Below are 21,078 nucleotides of genomic sequence, written 5' to 3'. Positions count from 1 at the left end.
ATGCTGAAAAGATATGAAACAGTCTAGACAACTATGAAGTCAAAACTAAGAAGAAAATCAAGAGCTCAAAAAACTCCCAAGAGCCACAACTATAGAAAACTCATCAGCCCCACGAGACAAATTCAAAGCAGGTTAATTCTGTCCCCTGACATTTAGAAGGGATGAACTAAGAGTTACAATGAAAATGGATGGCTGTTATAGTAGCAACAAGTCAAATACCAATAGAACCTCCCTCGCAACATCATTTGCAGTTTCTGCTTCGGTTAGAAAAATCTCCCAGAATTTACTCAGAAGTATTACCTTATGGTCAGACACAGATGTGGTGTTCTCAATAGCCTAAGAGCAAAACACAAGAATGCTGTTACATTAAAGTACAATACTGTATTTCAAAACCATGAATGTTACATGGAGTCAAATCAAAAAAGGCAGACACCAAAAGAAATACTGCTCACAGATTTCTCTTCTCTACAACAGGACAGCTGTCAAAGCCAGCAAACTGGATCTTGCAAACAGCACAGAATCCAGAAGGCACTCAAAAAACGGGCATGAAAATTCAGCACGGACATTGTCAAAAGACGACAAACACACGCACGTGACAAACACACACACAAACCTAAGGTACCGAGCAATCAAAGGCTGAGAACAAGTACAAGTTTCATGGTTTACAACGAGCCACAATGCCAGCCAATACGGATATCCTGACAGATATTTTCAAGCACCTTAAAGCTTCATAAAATTCATTCTCAGCAGATGGGTAAACATTTTTGCTCTCTAGCTGATTGAAAAAATGCTAAGACTTTTTCTTCAAAATTCTCTTGTAAACACGTAGAATCAGGTTTACTATGCAGTTCAAGATCTGGGGTCTATACAGTGGAACCTAGTGGCCAGCTTGCAAGCACTGGGAAATCAGTAACTGAAGAAGGAAGCAGACTCCTAAAAAAGCACTCCTGATTTGGAACAAAATTAAATCTGTGTCAGTAAAATGATGGGCTAACATTTGTCTTTTAATGCCACATTTGATTAGAAGAAAGCTCAGGCTCAACCTACAGGTTGAATTCTATCAGGAAACAAGGGCCAAAGCACACAACTTACCTTAATCCAAGCTTCAGAGACATCTTTCTGAAATCTTACAGCTAGCTTTATCACATCAAAAAGTAGCTTCACACAATTCTGGCTGGTGGTTACTTGGCTCGTGGAAGAACTGTAAATGATCAGAAAGACTCAGCCTCTGTAAATACTGTAGTAAAAGGAACAAGGCAGCTACCAGCAATGGCAGTTATGTAAAGTTATGTTACGTTATGTAAAGTTATGTTATTCTCTGAAGGGAGTGTTCTGGCGAGGACAGGGAGTTTCAGAAGAGGGTAGAAGTGGAGGTCGCAGGACCAGTCTAAGACATACTGGAAGGAAGTTAAAACAGGTGAACTGGCAGCAATATCATCACTAACGGAGCCACATACCCTCATGTACGTGACATGGATGCCACGACAGTCATTTCTCAAAAGGTACTATAAAAATGGCAGGGGAAGCTGGCTGGGCAAGGACTGACAAGTGTGTTACACTAATACCAAGCAGGAAGGAATAAGGGTGTCAGCACCTTTACTTAAGATAAATTAGGCTCACGTATGTAACTAGGCATGCCTCAGAGACCAGATAAAGAAGAGCTGAAGTCACCTTGTCCCATCTCACCTCTGCAGAATCATGTAAATATGCTCAAGTACCTGGTTTGAACTTGGCTTTTAAGCTTCTTCTGGGACCCTAGGATCTGAAGTGGCAGAACACATGATGACAGATCCAAGCTCTTACGAAGATCAGAAATCACCTGTAGAACACAAATCCTGGCACAAATCACTCTAACACATGAGGGAGAAACAGAGAAGGCTAAGGGAAAGAAAAAATCTCACAGAATAACCCTAGAATTACAAATCAAAACTCATATATTTGTTAAGATTCCTAAGCATTTAGCTATGCTCAACTTTTCTTTTTAAATACTTAAAAAGTGAAAGCACTTCATTCTTCATCATAATGTCACAATCTAATGCATGCATGCATGCATACAGAAAGCAGGAGAGGATTTGTTAACAGCTACTACATGAAATTCCCATCTATTTATGCTAGAAGCTGCTGTGAATTAATTTTATCTTGTTTAGCAGCAGAGCAAGATATGAGACAGCCATACAAATGCTGGGGCGTGTGAATTCACCAGTTTGACTGCTGTCAAATAGTCAGTGCTGTGCTGTGGGTCAGCACAGACTCGGTTGCACGTTACAGGTATAACTGTTTTCAGTGCTTTTGCTGAAAGATTAGGGCAGATCACAATCCCCATCTGCCTTAAGCTGAGGCTTCCTCAAAGGATGAAAAAAAAAAAAAGCATTGTTCAATAGTTCAGCAAGGCTGGCTCAACAAAACAAATTGTTTGTTTAAAAAAATATTCTATGTTTCCTTTGATAAAGTGACTCTCAAAACCAAAAGATTCTTACATACGAAAATGAAAACAGTCCTCTAAACAGGAGAATCACTACTTTGGGAATGTTTCTAGAACAGACTTTAGAGCAGAACTCAGTGGAGGAAACGAGAATTACCAAGTTGCAATCCCAGGTCTGTTGGATACTTTAGGATTTTAGAACCCCTAAAAGGTCTGTACAATGAAAATTCTTAGATAAAATTCAGAGGCTTAAAGTTGCCACAAACAGTTCTTCAGTTTAGGAGCTTAACTCAGCATAATTTCACTACTTTCAGTTCTTTAAGGTGTTCAACACTGAAAAATAAATAAATGCAAATTCTAAAACCAAATGAGAAAAATCTGCAACGGCCAGCAAAAAGGAGGAGGTTTCAATTCTCATGCCTGAAGGCATAACCAAATCCACGTCAAAGGACAGATAGTTTCTGCATGTGCTTTCATCCTTGGCAATTTTAAAAACTGTACTTGAAAATATATTATAAAGCTTATAATATATCATAAAACTCATTGGTCTTTAGTATAGAGAAAATGCTGTACCTCTACTGCATTAGCAGCCTTGACGTTATGGAGGATGAATTTTACCACCACAGGCAAATCTTCCAGTTTTACAGAAGGTACAATGGTCATGGCAGACTGCTGCACCTGAGGGGAGAGCAATGCTGGATCACAGCCCTAAGACTCTGGTTCACAGATACACAGATTAAGTCGGTGGAAAGGGATCGTTTGAGGTTTCTCCTGCGGCCTTCTGCTCAGAGCAGGAATATTGCCAGTACTAGATCAGGCTGACCTTGACTTTGCTAGCTGAGTTTTGAAGATCTCCAGGAATGGAGGACAACCTCCACCAGCTGCCCCTCACTGCCATCTCTTTACGCAGTTGCTGCAGACCCCAAACCATTTTCCAGATGTCCAACCTGAACCTCCCAGACTGTAATTTGTTGCCTCTGCCACTTAACATATCACCTGGCACTGCCAAGCAGAGATTGGCTCCATCATTTTTAAATGGCTTTCAAAAGAGAAAAGCATGGAAGAATCTAGCACGTTACACAGCACTAGCCTTTGGGGACTACGAAAAATAGTATTTAATGCACTCAAATGAACGAATGTTATTCTATTCATTAGAAGCCTAACTGAAAGCATAACAATCCAGCATATCCAGAAGACCCAAGGCACATGATCTCTTTTCCTTTGGCCAAGGAAAACTATGGTCATATGATGATGCAGTCACCAGCCTGCCTTTACTTAGAATACAGCAGTCTAGTCTGGTCACTGTTTCTTTTTTTGAGGTACAGTGACAATAAGTGGGTTTAAGATGGGTGGTAAATGGTTACTGCAGCAAGGCAAAGTGCTTTTGCATTTTCTAAAACAGGCTTGTCTGAAACTTTTGAACGGATATTGTAACAGCCAGAGTATGCTTGTCAATGAATCCCTCACGAATGTTTCCAAAAATATTTTTAGTTTCCAAGACTCCTTTCCAATTCCAGCTAGCTCAGAACTTCTGAAGGCCTACAGAAGTCATATATAGCAAAATATTTTGAATGACCAAACAGCTCTTGCTGTTATATCGCTATGCAGGGGCTAGATTCTGTTTGACCACTCAGTAGAAGCACTTACCTCAGCAAGGAGTTCTGCATCAAGATCCAAATGAGAAAGAGCATCCAGAATTGGAACTGTCAGCCGTCTGCCCTCTTTTAGTAAGCAGCTGATATGCAAGAAAAAAGAAAATAAATTATCTTAATAGAACCATGTAATGGGAACACAAAGTACAAGGAATAGGATGTACCAGGGTTACAACCAGGGGTAGGCTGAAATAACAAACACCAGAGTGAAAAGATAATTAGCACTGGCATAAATGTAAGTGAACTGTGTAATGACCAGAACTAGAAACATGGATGAGTATAATTAAATATAGGCTAAGGCTACCAAAAAAAGAAATTATTGTGTAAAATGAATACACCATAAAAAAGACAGATATAAGGGCTAGCTTAATGTGATGCTCCCTGGGCGGATATCTACTGGTGTAAGGTCATCCTGTTCTTCGGGTCAGGAAAAATGCTTGAGAAAAGTATATAAAAGAGCTAGAAGGTTCTGCTTCACGAACAGGTTTATTTTGTTGTGTGTTGTGGTTTTTTAATTAATAAAAGCAATGCTGACCCTTACCGTGGCAGAATCCAAAACAAATCCAAAGATGCCGATAGTAATAACCAAGTGACTAATCACAGCAGAAGTAATGAGCGCTTAACTGGAATCTACCTGCGCCGCACCCATGTACTCAAGAACTTAATAATTATTATTTTTTTAGATAAAGACACTTCTGGAGCATTTAGACATCTCTTTAAGAGCATAACAGCACACATCCTAAGCCAGTGCTGGTTGTCCTTGAATGTTACCATTAAGAGAAACAACTATTGTGCTGCTTTAGTCACTCCTGGTACAAACTACATTCACACATGATTTTTTTTTTCTGTTGAGAGCAAGAAAAAGGGAGGAGAGGGAAGAGGGGGGGTGCGGAATCAGCTGTACCCAAGCTCTCTGGCAACTTCACTTTGCTGGGAATCCTCCAGGATCTCAGGTAAACTGGTGATAATATCATGCTGAATTGGTACAGGAGACACACTAAGCATCTGCATTAACTTCTTGACGAGATCCTACAGGAAAAGGAACACTCGTAAAGTGCATGTTCATTAGAATGGCAACAATACTATGCATGAAAGATCACTCAGGAAGTTATTTGCCTGGATTTACGCCAACTGTCCCTTAACTCATTGTCCTGTTGAAGCAGGGAATCATTGCATAGACTTTTAGGAAAAACAGCATTTTACAGGTAGGATATGACTATCTTGCTGAGCAAAGCAAACTGGGAAACCCAACAGCAAGCTTCCCAGAGTCAGGTCTTGATTCAGTTCATTCTGCAACTCTCCTTAGGAACAGCCCTCCAGGACAAAGTAACTCACAGAGACTGCTGACTTAGAAAGGGAAAGAAGGAAAAGAACCATCAAAGCCAGAACAGAGAATTCATCCCCAGATGCTCGCAAGTATCCAGTACCTTGTGTTAAAAGTACACAGGAGGGGACTGTAACTTCTGGTTAGGGACTGCTTTAAAATGGGGTCACCCATGTGGATACATATGTACAGATACAAATTTATGAAAAAGGACACTTAGAACAAGACAAGAAGAAAATAAAATGGGATGTCCAAAAGTCACCAAAGAAAAGAACACAAACAAGAATTAAATCCCATCTCCCCTTCAGGATGTGAATAAGGAAACATCTGTTCTCATTAGCATCAAAACTGATCTCATCCCACCTGAGAGGTGTTACAGAAGCTGACTGGAGAAACACGCAGGTGTTTGTGCCATCAGTACCCACCTGGCTGTCAAGAAGACTATCAAGCCACTTAAACTGGTTGACAATGAGCCGGGGAAAATTTGTTCCAAATGTACCCACACTAAAAGAGCAGAAGTGAAACACGGGTTAGTCAGATCCACAGACAGACTCAAAGGTTTTGCTGCTGGTCAGCAAGACCATGAGATGCAATTCGTATTAGCCAGCTATCAAAATCACACTGTGAAAATATCATTAACACCTCTGGAGCTTTTAGCACCATGAAGGAAGAACCCCACTTCTTACTTGCTGGACACACAAATCAGGGATACTGTCAGCATGTTTTAATACACTATCAGCAACACCCTAATTACAGCACAAAAACCAAAACATGCCATATGACCTCACTTCAGGTCTCCTGTTCTGCCATACGTATGGCTACGCTACCTTAGCCTAAACCTCCTTTTGAGCCTGGTATCCTCACCCCCAGCTGCTGTCGGTATTAGATGCATTCGGACAAGTTTTGAGCACCAGAGGATGCACAGGGCCATCTTTTCTCAGAGTTTCCACTCAGCCTCCAACAATACACAGCTTAGTAAATTCCCAAGGCAGAAGGCTCTACACTCTGCAACATCAAAACTGTAAGGTAATTATACATTCAGGTATATACCATAAGGTAATTAGGTATATTATATAAGGTAATTATCTGAAAAAGTACTTCCGCTTAAGTTTGCTGCCTTGCATAGTTAGAAACATGGGTTAAACTTTCCTCAGATACCTTTTCTAAATCCTTCTTGCTTTCACAGATTTTTATTATTTATTTATTTTTTTAAATCTTTCTTGCTTTCACTTGCTTTTCTGTCCTCTCCCTGCTCGTCAGGCAGGTAGAACTCTATTTTACTTACAATATTTTTCCCTACTTATATAGAAATTATTCTACTATATTTTCCTTTCTAGCACTTCTGAAAGACTGCCACATTCAAAATGTGACTGTGCCATGCATTTACAGTGATGTGTGTGATGTATAAAGCATGTTTGTTCATTATTTCCCATGGCTATATTAAGAAGGAACAAAGGGAGTCACCAGGTGGCTGTGAGAACCTTGAGGCTTTCCATTTTGTTCCCAATTCCTTTCCTAATATTGTCTGCTGTTCTGACTAATGCTGAGCATTAAACGTATGCTCAAAATGAAAAAAAAAAAGAACTATCTATACAGGATGTCTTTCCCCAATGATAATACTGAGTTAGCCACTGTATTTACACAATCAGAATTATTTTCAGTCTGATTTTCTAAGAAAACAAGGCTCATACAGATGCACTGAGGCATCCTCCCTCACCTGTAACTTCTGGTCACATTGGTCTATGTATTAATGAATTGGCTGTTCCAAACAGCATGGATAAACCCAAGTTGCCCCCACCCTTCCTACAGTAGGCTAATAAATTAAATTTCCTCTGTCCAGGCATCAGGTGGCATTAAACCTGTAGAGGTTTATGCTTTTATGTCAGATTTGGGTGAAATTAGCTGGTCAGTCCACGTGTGGGTACAGTTCAGCTTTAATGAATGCTCTTTCTTGTCCCATACTTGAACAAAAAACTTCTATTGCTCTTCACAATCAGTTTTAGATTAGATTATCTTGAAAATTTGTTGCCATAGGCTGTTACTTCACTCTTCCTTTCCTTTTTCATTTACAAACATGCTGAACAACCCAGATCTCCAAGGGACTGTCCTAAAAACCTTCTTGTACTGCAAAATGGATTTCTTTCTACTTTTTTGTTTCCATTTTTAACTGGTCGTTAACGCATGAAAAAAAACTTCACTCTTCATACAGCTCGATAAGAAACAAGTGTAAAAACATCCCTTCCGAAGTCAATAAGAGTTTTTTAATAAAAAGGGTTCACAGCACAATTAACAGCTTATCATTTTTACAATCAAGATTCTTTAGAGTTCTTGAGTGAAAGCAATTCAGTCCTTGTCACTGTTTGTGTTAAACCCTCCTCTAACAAGATTTCAGTGAGGGACAACTTCTCAGGCTCTGTACAGCATTTGTATCCTGCTCGATACTCAACGCTGAACAGATACCGTACAAGGAATAGCATCAGCTTCTTATCCCCTGACCTGCTCCACTAACTCTGCAGCAAGCTTTCTGCCTCCAGAGCAACTGAAAAAGAACTTAATTGTTCAAATCTCTCTTGTGCTGTGCCTCAAGATCTCCCAGTCTGCTGTGATGTTCTACATTCAAAAAAAAAAAAAAAATGCTTTTTCTGTTCTTTTTCTGTTTTCCTTGTTTAAACAAGAACTGCATTTTTAAGAGAGTCTATTTGCATCTAACAGCCACCTAAAACACTGCCAGTCACTTTCATCCTTTTTAAATACCGGGACACTCTACTGAAATACTTCCAGAGTTTGCACCAGTAGCTAACAAAGGCATAATGAATCGTGAGGTATGTCTGTATTTAAGCTTCTATTAGCTTGTTTTCTGCTATGTGCATCCGCAGTATAAAAGGCATAGTAACTCACAAATAATTTTACACATATATGAATAAACAAACAAACAACAACAAAGCAGTGCAGACATCCATTTATATATTTTTTTTAAGTTTTGTTTTTTTTTTAGGTAGATCCTTTTAGGTAAGTTTGAAATTACAGTCGAAGTCAAACAGCTGGTAATTGTTCAAAAGAAGAAATTTCATTTCAAGTTAGAGGGAAAAGTCTATACTCACACATCAAAAAAGAATTCAGGGATCTTTTCCAACAACAGCGTTATGACAGCAGGCTAGAAGGAAGGTAAAAAGACAACATTAGGATGATGATTTACTGCTTGTGCTGTGGCACTGCCATCAAAACTAACTTTTCACAAAAGCTGAAATACACAGGGAATAGAAGACTCAAAAGAACAAAGAAAAGCATTTCCTGTAAAAGAAATCTCTTCCCTGTTGCCAGAGAGGAGATGCACAGCCTGCAAGGTGAAAAACACAGGGCAAGCTATATACGTAATCTAACAGAAGCAAACCACGTGGGCAGAGCTTACAGTTCCTCTGGGCCAAACTCTGTCAGACCCATCTGAGTTGTTTTTCACCACACAAGAATCTGAAGCATCAACTTTAGATTGGTTTGAAAACTACCTACATGATCTCGCCATTTCCCTTGCAAGTCTGATTCTTTTTTCCCCCTTTAATCCTGGCCCAAATGCAACTCTAAAAAACAGATGTATTTAAAATAAGAACTTTGAAAAAACATTTAATTATAAGAGGATTTAAATCCACAGCTGTTCTCAGGTTTCTCATGCCTTCGTGAGATATGTCACCTTCAGCTCCATATACGTGTTGATGCAACTTCTATCCAACTTAATAGAACTTGTTATCACCAGCAACGCTTTGCAAAAACAACTATTCACTATTTAACAGCAACTATTAAGTACTATTTAAGTACCACCACAGTGCATTTTGCTTCACACGTGTGGTTCTTTTATGGGGGATGAGTACCAGCTCCCAGGAAGGCAGGAGAACAGGAGCTTCGATTGCACTGTAGGGTGAAAGGAGTTGTCTTTGGAGCCACATATGGGAAAGGAAAAGACAGAAGGGGATGAAAAGAGAACCATGTCTTATTGCCTGGACATTTCTTGCACAAGGACAGTCTGTATGTTCACTTTTCCCTTCCTTGCCCCAGGACAAGGCAGAGGAAGAGAAGATGAGCAAACACCCGTTGTCCTTTCCCTCTTCCACAACTGCCATTAGCAGCTGCAGGAAGGGGAGATGACTGATACAAGAGGTGAGTGAACTGAGCTCAAGGAGCAAGGAAATCTTGGGAGGGCCTCTGTCCTTTCACATGGATTGGTTCCTTGTAAGGCTTGTTCAGGGCTGCAATTTAATTATCAAAAAATTTGGGTTAGAAGGGAAATTTGGGAGTTCTCTGGTCCAAGTCTCTGCTTAAAACTCCATCATCATTAGATCACATTGCTCAGTGTCTCGTCCATTTTTAAACACCTCCAAGATTTAACTACATTCTCCACAGTGGAAGTGGTTAAATTCTCTCAGAACGTCCCATCTTTAACTTGACCGTCATCTCTCATCCTGCCTCAGCCCACCTTTGAGAAGACTCTCTCTGTTTTCTCTACACCATGCAACTGGATAGCTGCAGATAGCCAAGCCCTCCCCTAACTTTCTCAAGTCTAAACAAGGATAGTTCCTGCTGTCTCTTCTGACATGCCATGTGCTGCAGGCCCTAAGCATCTTTGTGTCCCTCAAGAAACAAGTAATTATAAAATCATTTGGGTTGGACAAGACCTCTAAGATCATCAATCTAACCATTAACCTAGCACCGCCAAGTCTACCACTAAAGCACATCCCTAAGCACCACATCTACACGTCTTAAATACCTCCGGGGACGGTGCCTCAACTGCTTCCCTGGGCAGCCTGTTCCCATGCTGCACAACCCCTTCTGTGAAGAATTTTTTCCTAATATCCAACTTAAACCTCCCCTGGTGCAACCTGAGGCCATTTCTTCTTGTCACATTGCTTGTTGCAAAGAGACCACCCCCCACCCTGCTACAACCTGCTCTGAGGTAGCTGGAGAGAGCAGTAAGGTCTCCCTGAGCCTCCTTTTCTCTGTGCTACATAACATCAGTTCCCTCAGTCGCTCCTCGTAAGACTCGCTTTCTAGACCCTTCACCAGCTTTATTGCCCTTCTCTGGACATGCTCCAGCACTTCAATGTCTTTCTTGTAGCGAGGGGCCCGAAAATGAACACAGTATTTGAGGTGCAGCCTCACCAGAGCAGAGCACAGGGGGACAATCACCTCCCTGGCGTGCTGGCTGCACTATTCCTGACACAAGCCAGGGTGCCGTTGGCCTTCTTGGCCACCTGGGCACACCGCTGGCTCGTGTTCAGCAGGCTGTCAACCAATACCCACAGGGCCCTTTCCTCCAGGCAGCTTTCCAGCCACTCTGCCCCCAGCCTGGAGCATTGCACGGGGTTGTCGTGCCCCAAGCGCAGGACCCGGCCCTTGGCCTTGTGGAGGCTCATACAGTTGGCCTCGGCCCATTGATAACGGATGCTCTTCCAGATGCGGCCTCCTCTGCCTCACCACCAGTTCTACTCATCCTCTACTTACATAAACAAAGGATCCCGAAATAAATCAACACCACTGTAAAGAGAAAACTAAGGTGTACATACCTGTAAGATATTAATTCCAAGAAGCAGTTTTATGAGGCTTTCACAATATGAGTGCACCAAAGTCCTGCAAGATGAGATTCCACAGTTGTAGTAAAAACAGGAGGAGAGCAAAGTAACTCTTTCCAGTACTTTTAAAAAACAAACAAAAAAACCAACACATACAATGACTTCCTTTATATACCAAAGGCAGCCCCCAAAACAGTAGGTAATACAGCAGGAGCATTAGTAAACATTCATTACTAGATAACTGCAAGGAAATTACACTTCCAAGACTTCTAAGAGAATTCTTTTAGAAGTGAAATATGAAAATTAATGGCTAGGTTTTAACATCTTTCAATCGTAACTGTCTGTATTGGGTTTCCGGGGCAAGGTTTTAACAGCGGGGGCCTGCAGGGGTGGCCTCTGTGAGAAGCGTCCAGCAGCTGCCCCATGTCAGACAAGGGCCAGTTTCAGCTGGCTCCAAAGGGACCCACTGCTGCCCAGAGCCGAGCCAATGGCGATGTTGTTTGCGCCTCTGTGAGAGCAGATTTAGGAAAGGGGAAAAAAAAAAACCTGCTGTGCAGTAGATCTGGGGGGAGCTGCCGCCCGTGGGGGACCCGTGCTGGAGCAGTTTGCTCCTGGGGGATGGACCCCGTGGTACGGAGCCGTGTGGGAGCAGTTCTTGAAGAGCTGCTGCCTGTGGGCAGCCCCCCAGGCTCAGTTCGGGAAGGACGGCATCCCGTGGGAGGGGCCCCTCGGGGAGCAGGGGCAGAGAGGGACCGTGAAGGAGCGCAGACACAGTGTCAGGGACTGACCGCAGCCCCCATTTCCCCTGTGCTGCTTCGGGGGAGGAGGTGGAAGAGGGTGGATGGGGGGAGGTATTTTTAGTTTGCTTGGAGTTTCTCACTGCTCTAGCTTGTTAGTAATAGGCAATAAATTACATTAATCTCCCTATGCTGAGCCTGTTTTGCCCATGACAATAATAGTCAAGTGATCTCCCTGTCCTTATCTCAACCCTTGAGCCCTTTTCATCATATTTTCTCCCCCTTTCCCTTTGAGGAGAGGGAGTGAGAGAGCAGTTGCAGTGGAGCTCAGCTGCCTGGCTGAGTAAAACCACCACACCATCTCATATTTTCTGAGTGAGAATATAAAATATTTTAAAATATAGGAAAGCCTACACGTTAAAAGAACTAAATAAATAAAGAAATGACATTATATGCTGGTTGGAGATTCCCAGTGTCAAACCAAACTGGAGGTTTCAGGTGCCCTTGCCCTGAAATCAGCAGCCATGTAAGAGAGAAGACATTTTTCCATAGGTGTCCGAAAGGGGAAAATATTCAAACCAAAGAATGACAGGGTCTTTTGCATAAGACACAGGTCTTGTTACGTATCAGCTGGAGCTACAGCTTTTCCCTCCACTCCACTCACTGTTGCACAACATTTAAGCAGAGACCAGCTCTGACTGAAAGGGAGAACAAAAAATACATTTTCCCTGACCTTGACCCCTCAGTCCGTACGGGAGCGCATGGCAAAAGGCAGTTCTTGAACTGGTTTCTGTCCCTGATGTGAGATTCCAATCCACTGATAAACTGCTTCACAACCTGCAAAGCAGAGAGAGATTACTCACTTCCTGAGAAGATGCCTTCATCAACTGCTGCCTTTTAGGACGCACTTTGTGAGCAGATGATGAAAGCAGGAAAGAGGTTTCCTATCCAGCTAGCCAGGGAGCTAGAATTTGTCACAGAAGGAATGCTGGATAATCTATAGCCTCAACCAAAAGCAAACACTGGTTGGTTTACAAAATAATTCTAAAGCAACAGTCTCTCACTTCACCTTGATTTAACCTGGCTTTCCCCACCTCCCTGTTCAGCTGAGACAGCAACATTTAATATGACAAGAACTGCATCCAAAAACATTTGCAGGATTCAAATCACTGGCCTCAGGACATTCGTGCTGGGTTTGTTGCTGGAGAGGAGCACCAAATCTTGACAGTTTTAACACTGCCAGCTCCCACCTAACACAAAACCAAGCTTCCACTGGAAAAGTTAAGCAAACTACTGTGCTCTCTTTAAGAGTCTTTGTTTATTGAATAACGTTGCCAGTGAATTACTTTGACAAGGCATAGGGTTGGAAATGCAGAAGTTGTGCTTTGAATTACGAAAAAATAACCTCAGAGCAAACACATCAAGGTTGGTAACAGGGGTACGTGCTGGCCGTTACCTTGTGCCTAACTGTTCAGAGGAACAATGAGACCAAAAGGCTGGGATGATGACATTGAGAGAAATAGCAAGTTTTGCATGCTTCTGTACAAGACCAGCAGAGAAAGGCAGCTGCATCTGTGCCTTTTACTACACAGTAAAGTTTTAAATCTGGCTCCTGCCAAAACATAGTCAGCTACTTACGCCTGGGTAAGATGGGTGCTTCTCTAGGGTCAGGCGGAGCTTCTTCTGGAAAGCCATCTGATCTACAGCTAAGGAGAAAGTTTAAAGAGAATAAAGAATCAGACGTATTTTAGCCATACAACACTGCACTAACAGCTACACTAGGTACAAGCTCTCAGGATCATCCACCGTTATTTCTGCATTTGCTCTGTCGAGAATTCCAGCTAGCAAAAGCCCGAGTGGTGTTACCCACCACGCGAGCTCTCTCCACTCTGGGCTGAGGGTGGCTAGTAGCACTAACCAGGCTTGACACAAACTCCCACACTTTTTGGCAGATAAACACAAATCTATTCCAGACAGAATGAGAGTCAAGAAGTGCAGGAAGAATCCCTAGGCTTTTTTTTTTCTGTCCTTAGGAGGCAACATGATCTTTGCCAAATGTGCAACCCCAAAATCCCTTTGCCTAACATAACAGAGTAGCCATCTTCCAGCAAAATCAGTCCTGTAACCATGAAGTTCATTCATGTGACACAGCGTGTAATGTCACACAAATAAACCACTCAGCGGCCCTGCCATCCTAAAGAAGTCTTCCTCTGCTCAAACCCACTGCAGCAATGTAAAAAAGTACAGCTTCACTGTCTCATAGAGGTGAAACATAGAAAACCCCATGAAGCAATTCAACTTTCTGCTTAGACCATGACTAGGGTGAAGCAGCTCCATCCAAACAGATGCTTCCTGCAGTGCCTCGTCTGAGCTAAAAGGTGTTCGTGTTCCTGTTTCATCCATCTTGGTCTAACTAGCAAAAAAAGGTAAGACTGTAAACTCAAATGCAGTCTAATCTTAGTCCAGATACCTCCAGTAATCTCTCAGAAGTCTTTTGACTTGACATGTATCCACTCAAAAAGCAGGCGTAATGAGTTTAAGTGATGCACTCAGTTAGGCAGGAGCAGTGCAATTCAAGAAGCATATAACAAACAAGAGTCCAGATGAAAGTTTCCTTGAACTTTCAAACAAGCTCGCCCAAGCATTTCTTACTCTGCAAGTAACAAGTGTCTTTACTTTGTAACAGTCATCTTTGCAGGCTTTAAGATACAAACAGAAAGAACAAGTGTTAAATCCATACCTATTTCATTCTGCCCTTCCCCAGCTTTCAGTATAATTCCTGATGTTCTAAGGAGCTCTTCAAATACTCCCTCACTCTCCAGTCCACCTTGGGCAGAGGCCTTTTCCTTATCAGAAGCCCGTGACTTCTTTGTTTCTGAGAAAACAAGACGAGTTACATCAAATTATTGTGCAAAAGAGTAGCAGGGAACTTCCAGAAAAAGAACTAATTCAAAATTAACCTTCTAGTAAGAAATTACAGGAACACATTTATGGGACCAGACCAACAAACAACACTGTGAGGCTCTATTTGACAGCAGGCGTTAGCTAACCCAAACACCAACGCAGAGATCCTATCAAACAGTTACCCCTGCAGCACGACACCACACGGGAACATTTCCTAACCGCCACTTTTAGCGGTCCACAACCAAAGGCAGGAAGACATACTTTTGGTGCCATACTCCCAAGCGAGACGTATTTGTTAACAAATTACAAACTGCACAATACTAGAATCATACTTCCCTCTGGCCTGGAAAGCACAAATTTAATTTAGGTTCTTCCACTAAACTTGTCACTTAGGGATCCACCCACGTGCTAATGCAAAAAAGTATCTTCCCTCTAGCTACGTAGAGAGGTTATTTTGGCTTCAGAGGTATAATTTTTGATCAAATATGATTAGTTTGCAAAAAGCCAAGGTGCTGAAGCTTCAGATGATTGATGTTGATCGAAGGTACAAGAACAGAGGGACTAATAAAAGATATGGCACTGCTTTTAGTTTTATTTTACTGCGATTCTGTTGGGACGAAGGAGTTAAAAGTGGAAAATCGTCGAGGGGGATGGGATCAGAACTGAAGACTGGCAAGGAGGATTGTAAATACGTACAAATGATCTTGCAGCTGGGAATGTGTAAAGTCTGGGAGTAGTAATGTAGGAAAGCACATAAATTGTACCTGCTACTGTTTGTGCCCTGGGTATTCGGCAAGTAGCACATCTGCGTATAAGTAATAGAGGTGTTTGGTAGGCTCGGAGGCATCCTATCGGACGCACTTGAGCTCCCAACCTCGGTACAGAGAAGATCAAACAAGCACCGTGAGGATCACAGCATGGTGGTAAAAACTGCGCCTGCGTGAACCCTTGATAAACAGGTGCCAGCTGGAGGCAGTGATCTAGCACGGCCTGAGCTCGGCGATGCCTGCATCCCTGCTCGTGTGCAGCTGCTGGATGTTGCTCCAGGAATCCCCTGGTTGGCGAGGTGACGGGAATTAATCTACCCTTTGCATTTTAGCCGTGTGCCTGTGGTTGTTCCTGCTGCCTGCCTGTACTGCGTCACACAGCTTCATAAAACAATAGCGCTCAAGATCAACAGCATAATTAACAATTAGCTACTGAGATTATCAAACTGCCATTATGGCCTGTCCTCTCTCCCTTGGAGCTGCTGCCGCTACCAACAGGTTTCCAGTTCTTGTAAGATTATGCCTGAGCACCTACTTGGCAAGTCTGGTTTTGAGTTCTCTCCAGAAACATCAGGTTTTGACAATTTCCGTTTCGAAACCATGGTAACAAATCACTTGTCGCCTATAAGAAAGCAGGAAGAAAAGACAAGTGAGTAAAGGAGATATAGCTTTAATTCAGAAGAAAATGTGACTTTAATTCAATTTTTTTTTAATGCAACTCTAGAATGGATTACTGGATAGCGAACCAAAATGCTCCGGAAATATGACTTTTCCAAAGGCAGGCAGACTGCCTGGCTGACCAGTATCACACCACGCTCTTCTGCTGTACAGGTTAGGATTTTAGAGCTTGCCATATTTAAATAGCAGGACACGTCGCTTTTTCCAAAATTCCTAAAACGGGGTCCGCGTTTCCTCCAGACACCGTACAAATTAAGCAGCTAGCTAAACCGAGGTCTCAAATTTAACGCAGCGACCTCAGCGCACACCCAAAGGGCTGCAAGCTTAGCGGGTGTGAGCCCAGCCAGGAGAGGTGACCGCAGGCGGACTTCCAGCCCCGCACAGCCGGGCAAGCAGCTGCGGGAGCACAGCGCGGACCGCCGCCGGGCCCCTGCTCTCCCGGCGGGGCCTGGCAGAAACCAAACAGACCCCGAGTCACCTCCAAAGGCTGAGAAGGGGGCAAAAATAGCTGAAAGTGAGGGCCCGCGCGGTGAGGAACCCGTCCCTAACTCACGAAGATTACGCAAAGTGCCTCGCGACTCACGGCACCTCGCGGTACCTCAGAGCAGCGCCGGGAGCTGTGGGTAGCGCGCGGCGGGCGCGGGCTCTGAGGCGCCTCCCGGCTCGAGCTTCCCGCCAGCGGCGCGCGGTGACGTCCTTCCGGCGGGAGGCGGAAGCGGAAGCCGGGAGCGGAGCGGCGGCGGCCGGAGGCCGAGCAGGAGCCGGGAGGAGGCCGGGGCCGGGGCCGGGCCCGGTGCCGGGGCCGGGCCGCGATGAGCGAGCCCGAGCTGCTGCTGGACTCCAACATCCGGCTGTGGGTGGTGCTGCCCATCGTCTTCATCACCTTCTTCGTGGGGATGATCCGGCACTACGTCTCCATCCTGCTGCAGAGCGACAAGCGGCTCACGCAGGAGCAGGTGTCCGACAGGTCAGGGTCGGGGTCGGGGTCAGGGCCCGGCCCCTCCCGCCCCTGCCCTCCCTCACCACAGCTCTCTTTTGCAGCCAAGTCCTGATCCGGAGCAGGGTCCTGCGGGAAAACGGGAAGTACATCCCCAAGCAGGTACGGGGGGCAGGGGCAGCCTCGCGTCCCGCAGCGGGGCTCAGCCGCTCGCGTCTGCTCGGTTGCTAACAGACGGCTCGTACAGCGAAACCCGTGGGGCAGGGTGCGGGAACAGCAACGGCAGATATACCGGGAGTGGTACTGAGCTAGCAGAGACTCTGCACAAAGTGCCAAAAGGTCTTTATTTGACGTAGATTCTTTTTAAGAGAATTCTTTCTTGGAAATATTTTGAGGCTTTCAGAGAAACAGAGCGAGTACTCGAAGCTAGTACTTCAGGGAGACATTAAAGAAGTAAAGAGCTTTAGGGTATAATTTAGTAAAATACCTGGGAAAAAAAAATTAATCAAATAGCTCATAATGTGTCTAAAGGAGCAAGAAATAACCTTGTCCTCCTTTCGTTTCTTACGGTGCTACTGGTGTTGGCTTTTTTTTTCTCCAGTCTTTCCTGACTCGGAAATACTACTTTAATAACCCAGAGGATGGATTCTTTAAGAAAACAAAAAGAAAGGTAGTGCCTCCTTCACCGATGACAGGTATGTTAAGGTATAAGGAATATAGCTGGGCAGAAAATGTGTAACTTGCTGCCAAGGCAGCAAGGTGAGCCTCCTTGGCAAAGAGCTCAGCGAATGTGAGGGTTGGGGTGGGACTGGGGGGAGGGAGATCGCTCCCTTCGGCAGCAGCGTGTCGGGTCACTTCATTTCGTTTAACGGCACCAGGCGCCTGCCTGCAGCATCTCACGAGACCATGACTGTCACAGTGCTGCTGGAAATGGGAAGTCCTGCATGTTCTCCTGTCTCTTGTTTGTTTTTTTTGCACCAGCTCCAGCAGGACCTTCTCTAAACTGATATAACTCATTAACACGGCCAAAAACGTAAAGAGCGAACCAGCCGCCTTGTTCATCGTCACTCTTCTAGCTAACTAGCTTTGCAGAGGGATCCGTTAATTTCAGAGATACGGAGCAAGGGATGGGGTCACACACAGCAGGGAACACAAGACACTTTCACCAGCAGCCACTGCTACACTGTGTGCTACTCTTGTTTGCCTTTAATGGGATACACTCCCACATTATGTTAAATCTTTTAATTACAGATCCTACCATGTTGACAGATATGATGAAAGGGAATGTAACCAACGTCCTGCCTATGATCCTCATCGGTGGTTGGATCAATATGACGTTTTCAGGATTTGTCACAAGTAAGTGTGTGGTGTTGCAAACCCCTGGGTCTGGCCGTGTTGGGTGACTACCTCTTGGGTCCAGGCTCCATCAAAAACTTCCTCTGGGGTGGGAGCAGCTGGGTTTGTCTTTGTGGCACTGCTGCTGTTTGCTCTATGGAGTGCATTGACTTGCTGGCCCCACAGTAAAGGACAGACGGTTGTTTTCAGGGTGCCGGACGGGATCGCAAAGAAAACAGTCTGGCCTTCCAGTTGCTGTAAGGGATTTTCCTCTGAACATGGCCAGGCAGTCCGTTCCCGTGTAATGCAGAGTATACAAAACAGAAATACTCCCTCAAATTCATAGTTCTGTTTTTTTTATTTTTTCCTTACTATTTATGTGGTAGCTGTTTCCTTCAGAAAAGATATTCCCCTTAACAGTCACTGAAACAGCTGGGGGAGTTTGGCTGCCTGATCACATTTTGAAAGACTCCATATTAAAGTCAATACTTGAATTACAGCCTGTCTGAAAGTATCTGCTATTGTATGCATTACTTTCAGACTACATTAGATTCAATGAATGAAACATCTGTTGGCTTTGCAATTTGCTCTGCAATTACCTAGTGTTGCTTTGTGAAACTGGGCTTTTTTTTGTCCTGCAGCAAAGGTTCCGTTTCCTCTGACGCTGCGTTTTAAACCAATGTTACAGCAGGGAATTGAACTGCTCACTTTAGATGCATCCTGGTAAGCGTGTGTCCTCCACGAGCAAGGCTGAATGTTTATTTGGAGCACTGGGTGCATTACTAACCCCTGAGTAGCCTGTGCATGCTTCTGAAATAAGGTCACGAGCCACACGTCCCATGCACAGGCAGCACTGAACTGAGATCAGACATCCTTATTCTGATTTCTCAGGGTGAGCTCTGCTTCCTGGTACTTCCTGAATGTGTTTGGACTCAGAAGCATTTATACCCTCATCCTGGGCCAAGATAATGGTAAGACAGTGTCATTTCTGTGAAAGAGCTGGCTTCTCCTTCCACTGGATGACTTGTGGGGGAGGTTGGGGAAGGATTTCTACATTTCCAACCAAAAAGCTCTTCGAAGCCTCTCTCACCGCTTTGAGGTTACTCTCCACGGGCTAGGTTTGATACCACCTGCAGCAGTTACCCAGATCTTTTTGCACGAGCCCTTGGCTAACTGCTTGTAAACTTCCATGGTAATTAACCTATGATTTTCTTCTCATCAAATTGGTGCATAGAAACTTTGATGTTGTGTTTGTTTTTGTTTCTAGCAAGGATCGATTTTAAGGAAAGCTGCAATGATTGTTTCTTGTTAGATGCAAGGCAAGATGGTTATGGAGAATATAGACGACCACATTTTCCTCTGTCTGTCTGCCTCTTTTAAGTAAATTTAGCTAAGATATAAGGAATGGGGACAAAATATCTTGTGAGAAGCTGCACTAGCAAGTTAATGTTGCATTCCGGGGATTTGTGCAACCTTTTAGTCGCAACCTTTTAGTCTTTAGGAAGAAGCCAGCCTTGTGGCACTATACTCCAAGCAGTCCTGTTTAAGTCAAATAAGAATGAGCCTCTCATTTCTTTTTATAGCTGCAGATCAGTCTAGGGTGATGCAAGAACAAATGACAGGTGCAGCAATGGCCATGCCAGCAGATACTAACAAAGCATTTAAGGTACAGTATTTCCACCTGCATCTCTCTTTGCTGTGAATTTACAAGATTGCAGGCTATGCATAACTCCTCCTCTCCCCCTGTCAAGCAAGGGAATTGTTCTGGATTCCTGTTCCTAAAATTAGAGGTGACAACTGATGAGGTATATGGAAGTCTGACAGGGCTATAGTACCCTGAAGCAAACCTGATTAGACAGTCATACCTGATGAGGCAGTCATTCCTGATTTAAAAAACTCACATACAAAGGCAGAAGATGACTTTTTCTTAGTTATTGTCTAATGTGTACAGAAAGTGCTGTCAACTACTTTAATACTAAGTGGCTTTTCTTTCTCTGCCTGTGTTTAATGTCAATGAAGACGGAATGGGAAGCTTTGGAATTGACTGATCATCAGTGGGCCTTAGAAGATGTAGAAGAAGAGCTCATGGCAAAAGACCTCCATTTTGAAGGCATGTTTAAGGAAGAACTACAGACCTCCATCTTCTGAATTTGAGAATATGCTGTTGGATCTTCTTCTAAAAGGCATTTGAAAAGAAACGTTATGTAAAACTGTATAATGTATTTTAGCAAAGCTGAGAATAAAAGAAACACACCACGTTCAGTACTGTGGTTACGCAACTGTCATTTGAGGCTCAGGCCCAAGTATGATATATTGGAGCCAAAATGTCACAGGGTGGGTTTCTAGCTGTTGTCTTACTCTTCCTGGGCTACATATGCTTTAGGAAAAAAGGGAAATTTCTAATTCTAGTACAAAAACAACCAACTTATTAAGGTATTGAAAATTTCTTGAGACTGAAAAAACCCTAGTACCTGTACTTCTGGATGTATCTGTTTAAATAGCTTTGTAGCCAGTTGTCTTTTGAACAAGACAACATCACATTAACAACTCAAACCTGACTGATGTGTTATCTAACATCTTCAGTAGCAGGTTGAGGTTTCAGTTTTTTGAAGTGTTGGTTGTCCTTCCTATTTATAAAGAGGATACCTGTTTTCCTCTTACATCTCTTTTCCTCTTGCAATAATTGTGGTTTGATGCTTTCTCAGAAGAAAACAAAAACATGAGTAAGAATTTTTCTGAAAGAGGGCTTTTTTTTTTTTTTCCC

The 21,078-nt window shown here is 43.5% G+C and overlaps 2 protein-coding genes across 3 annotated transcripts in view; one reads left to right on the top strand and one right to left on the bottom strand.

The window, feature by feature from the left end:
• Positions 1 to 16,749, bottom strand: part of FANCD2 (FA complementation group D2) — a 52,005-nt gene extending 35,256 nt beyond the window's left edge. The window contains exons 1-14 of one of the 2 annotated variants that reach the window (XM_013201828.3): positions 16,596 to 16,749; positions 15,900 to 15,986; positions 14,434 to 14,568; positions 13,332 to 13,399; positions 12,427 to 12,530; positions 10,951 to 11,014; positions 8,500 to 8,552; positions 5,824 to 5,902; positions 4,979 to 5,103; positions 4,070 to 4,157; positions 2,996 to 3,100; positions 1,719 to 1,819; positions 1,093 to 1,201; positions 301 to 336 (exon numbers count right to left, since the gene is read on the bottom strand). In XM_013201828.3, the coding sequence (XP_013057282.3) occupies positions 301 to 336; positions 1,093 to 1,201; positions 1,719 to 1,819; positions 2,996 to 3,100; positions 4,070 to 4,157; positions 4,979 to 5,103; positions 5,824 to 5,902; positions 8,500 to 8,552; positions 10,951 to 11,014; positions 12,427 to 12,530; positions 13,332 to 13,399; positions 14,434 to 14,568; positions 15,900 to 15,966 (1,134 nt within the window). In that variant the 5' untranslated portion in view covers positions 15,967 to 15,986; positions 16,596 to 16,749. The remainder of the gene's footprint in view (positions 1 to 300; positions 337 to 1,092; positions 1,202 to 1,718; positions 1,820 to 2,995; positions 3,101 to 4,069; positions 4,158 to 4,978; positions 5,104 to 5,823; positions 5,903 to 8,499; positions 8,553 to 10,950; positions 11,015 to 12,426; positions 12,531 to 13,331; positions 13,400 to 14,433; positions 14,569 to 15,899; positions 15,987 to 16,595) is intronic. The other variant, XM_048053792.2, reaches the window with a different exon arrangement.
• Positions 16,750 to 16,751: 2 nt separating this feature from the next.
• EMC3 (ER membrane protein complex subunit 3) lies at positions 16,752 to 20,576 on the top strand. Its single transcript, XM_013201829.3, has 8 exons — positions 16,752 to 17,009; positions 17,084 to 17,141; positions 17,581 to 17,674; positions 18,231 to 18,335; positions 18,956 to 19,037; positions 19,206 to 19,285; positions 19,898 to 19,980; positions 20,334 to 20,576. Exons 1-8 carry the CDS (start codon positions 16,855 to 16,857, stop codon positions 20,460 to 20,462), a joined length of 786 nt encoding a protein of 261 aa, XP_013057283.1. The 5' UTR covers positions 16,752 to 16,854; the 3' UTR covers positions 20,463 to 20,576.
• Positions 20,577 to 21,078: the final 502 nt, after the last annotated feature.

The sequence above is a fragment of the Anser cygnoides genome, chromosome 10 (assembly GCF_040182565.1).
Source record: "Anser cygnoides isolate HZ-2024a breed goose chromosome 10, Taihu_goose_T2T_genome, whole genome shotgun sequence".
Taxonomy (NCBI): Eukaryota; Metazoa; Chordata; class Aves; order Anseriformes; family Anatidae; genus Anser; species Anser cygnoides.
This window is presented reverse-complemented; position numbering and strand designations above follow the sequence as displayed.

Bases quoted from the DNA above. Each gene is read 5' to 3' on its own strand.
- EMC3 (XM_013201829.3), top strand. From the start codon at position 16,855: ATGAGCGAGCCCGAGCTGCTGCTGGACTCCAACATCCGGCTGTGGGTG. The intron at 17,675-18,230 runs GTATGTTAAGGT...TTTTAATTACAG, and splicing joins GCCTCCTTCACCGATGACAG to ATCCTACCATGTTGACAGAT. The intron at 19,981-20,333 runs GTACAGTATTTC...ATGTCAATGAAG, and splicing joins ATACTAACAAAGCATTTAAG to ACGGAATGGGAAGCTTTGGA.